This window comes from Cryptomeria japonica, chromosome 4, assembly GCF_030272615.1.
Source record: "Cryptomeria japonica chromosome 4, Sugi_1.0, whole genome shotgun sequence".
In the NCBI taxonomy this organism is placed as follows: Eukaryota; Viridiplantae; Streptophyta; class Pinopsida; order Cupressales; family Cupressaceae; genus Cryptomeria; species Cryptomeria japonica.
In genome coordinates, this window is record NC_081408.1 from 639,292,443 (window position 1) to 639,294,391 (window position 1,949).

General features: G+C 34.2%; 1 protein-coding gene across 1 annotated transcript; it reads right to left on the reverse strand.

Annotated features, from left to right (window-relative positions):
• Window positions 1–234: 234 nt before the first annotated feature.
• LOC131875287 (uncharacterized) lies at window positions 235–1,398 on the reverse strand. Its single transcript, XM_059219367.1, has 2 exons — window positions 1,234–1,398; window positions 235–318 (listed from the first exon to the last, which is right to left on the reverse strand). The coding sequence occupies exons 1-2, from the start codon at window positions 1,396–1,398 to the stop codon at window positions 235–237; spliced, it is 249 nt and encodes an 82-aa protein (XP_059075350.1).
• Window positions 1,399–1,949: the final 551 nt, after the last annotated feature.

The following is a 1,949-nucleotide window of genomic DNA, read 5'->3' on the forward strand; positions in this document are numbered from 1 at the left end:
TATATGACTACATGTATCTTTAAAGAACATCTCACAAAGAGCATCAAGAAAAGAAGCAGAAGAAAATTAACGTGGCCCATTTCTACAATCACCATCTACGACAGGAGGAATAACCCAACAACTTACCGCATCCATAATAACATCCCCAACACCTTTGCCGAGCCCTTCAAGAAGTCCATCCACAAATATATGAACAACCTTTACCATGTTAGGCAGCACACTGATTCTCTGTGCCTAGAGGCCATTTATGACACCTTTTGCATAGAGATCATGGAGATAGAATTGGCAGGGAATGCAGTAATATACCCAAGTGGTGCACTTTTTGTTGCATTCATTGCATGTGTAAGTGAAATTATTGGGTAACGGGGAGGCAGATAAGAGCTCAAGGAAGTGTTGAGAATGTTCCTTCATGGTTAGATCAGAGGGAAGTTGCAAATTGCATGGATGAATGCAGAATGAGCAGGTTTGGCAGCGAAAGGTAGAACCATTAGTGGCTTTTCCACAAAGTTCTTATTTGGGCTTTTTCATTCCGGTCGGTTTGTTGTGTAAGAGGAGATAATATTTTGTGTGGGATGGGTGGATGGTCATGGGTGGAGACTTGGCACATAATTCATGCATGTGGAAGTTGCACATTGTTGCACCTATGTCAAATACACACAGAGGTTATTTTGTTGAGATATAAGTTTAGTTTTCATTATATGATGGTTTGTTAGGATTTTGCATCTAGTATCTTGAAATTTTTGAATCAATTTTATTTTTTTAAATTTAAAAGTTATTTAAGGATTTTATATTTATTAGATCAATACAAGGCTCTCCCAACTCATATTTCACAGATCCTGCATTTATGCAAGCTAATACATAACACCCATAATGAACAATTTAAAACTGAGTCCCTCTACTATCCATGATAGAAATAACATTTGAAAACAATCCCATGAAATGAAAAATGAAGGTTAAGCATATACTGATATAAAATGCTTTGCTGCCAAGTTATACAAATGTTTAAGAAATCAAGGAAACCAAAGAAATATTAAAGCTGATAAATTATGCCCTCAACAAATAATTTAAAGCTAGGTCTCTCTATTAGTCATTATAGAAAGATCATTTGAAAACAATTCCATGTAGAGAAAACAAAACAGAGAAAAGGTTAACCGTATAGTGACATAAAAAAATTTAAAGCCAAAATCTACAAATGACTGTTGAAGCCTTTGATGTTTAAGATAACAAAGAAACTAAAGAAATCATAAAGCCAAACCTATATCCGATTCCAGCTCCATATTTTTTACACCCGCTACAGGTGTACAATGATTCTGCAAGGATGAGATTTAGAGGATGTCGTGGATAACTCAAATGTTGAATATCCACCCATATGTTAGGCAGCATTTGCAAAGTTGCCATCAAGTCTAAATTTTTTTATTGAAACCCTAAAAAACTAGTAGTCCTAGCTTAAGTCTTACTTTTGGCCCTTTGATTTGTCAAGAAATAATAACTCTTACTTATTGTACGTTAGGAAATAGGAAATCATCACAAGCAAGATAAACATACTAATCAATAGCTCAATCACAAAAACTCATTGCAATGATCTATCCTAAACAACACTCAATAGAGACATGAAATAAAAACATTCAAAAGCAAAGATTATGCAAACCAAAGATGTGATTTGAATGCTCCTTCATGCGGCTCCATTGTTCTTCTTTCCTCTTCAAATGGTTTGGTTGTGGATCTCACCTACAAGTGCATACACATAATTGAAAGCAAGTAGACAAGATTTTTGATCAAGAGTACTAGAAATGTGATTTGATAGTCTGATTACCAATTATTAATTAAGGGTCAAGGGATTTGATTGAAGAAATTCATCCAATTTATAGATAAATTGGAAAAATGATCAAATTAGCATGATAATGATTCGAATGGAAATTCAAATCAAGAATAGAAAAATTATGACATGT

Coding starts and splice junctions, on each gene's coding strand:
- LOC131875287 (XM_059219367.1), bottom strand. CDS start 1,398: ATGGCAACTTTGCAAATGCTGCCTAACATATGGGTGGATATTCAACAT. Junction 319..1,233: donor TTGGCTTTATGATTTCTTTA/GTTTCTTTGTTA, acceptor TGCAACAAAAAG/TGCACCACTTGGGTATATTA.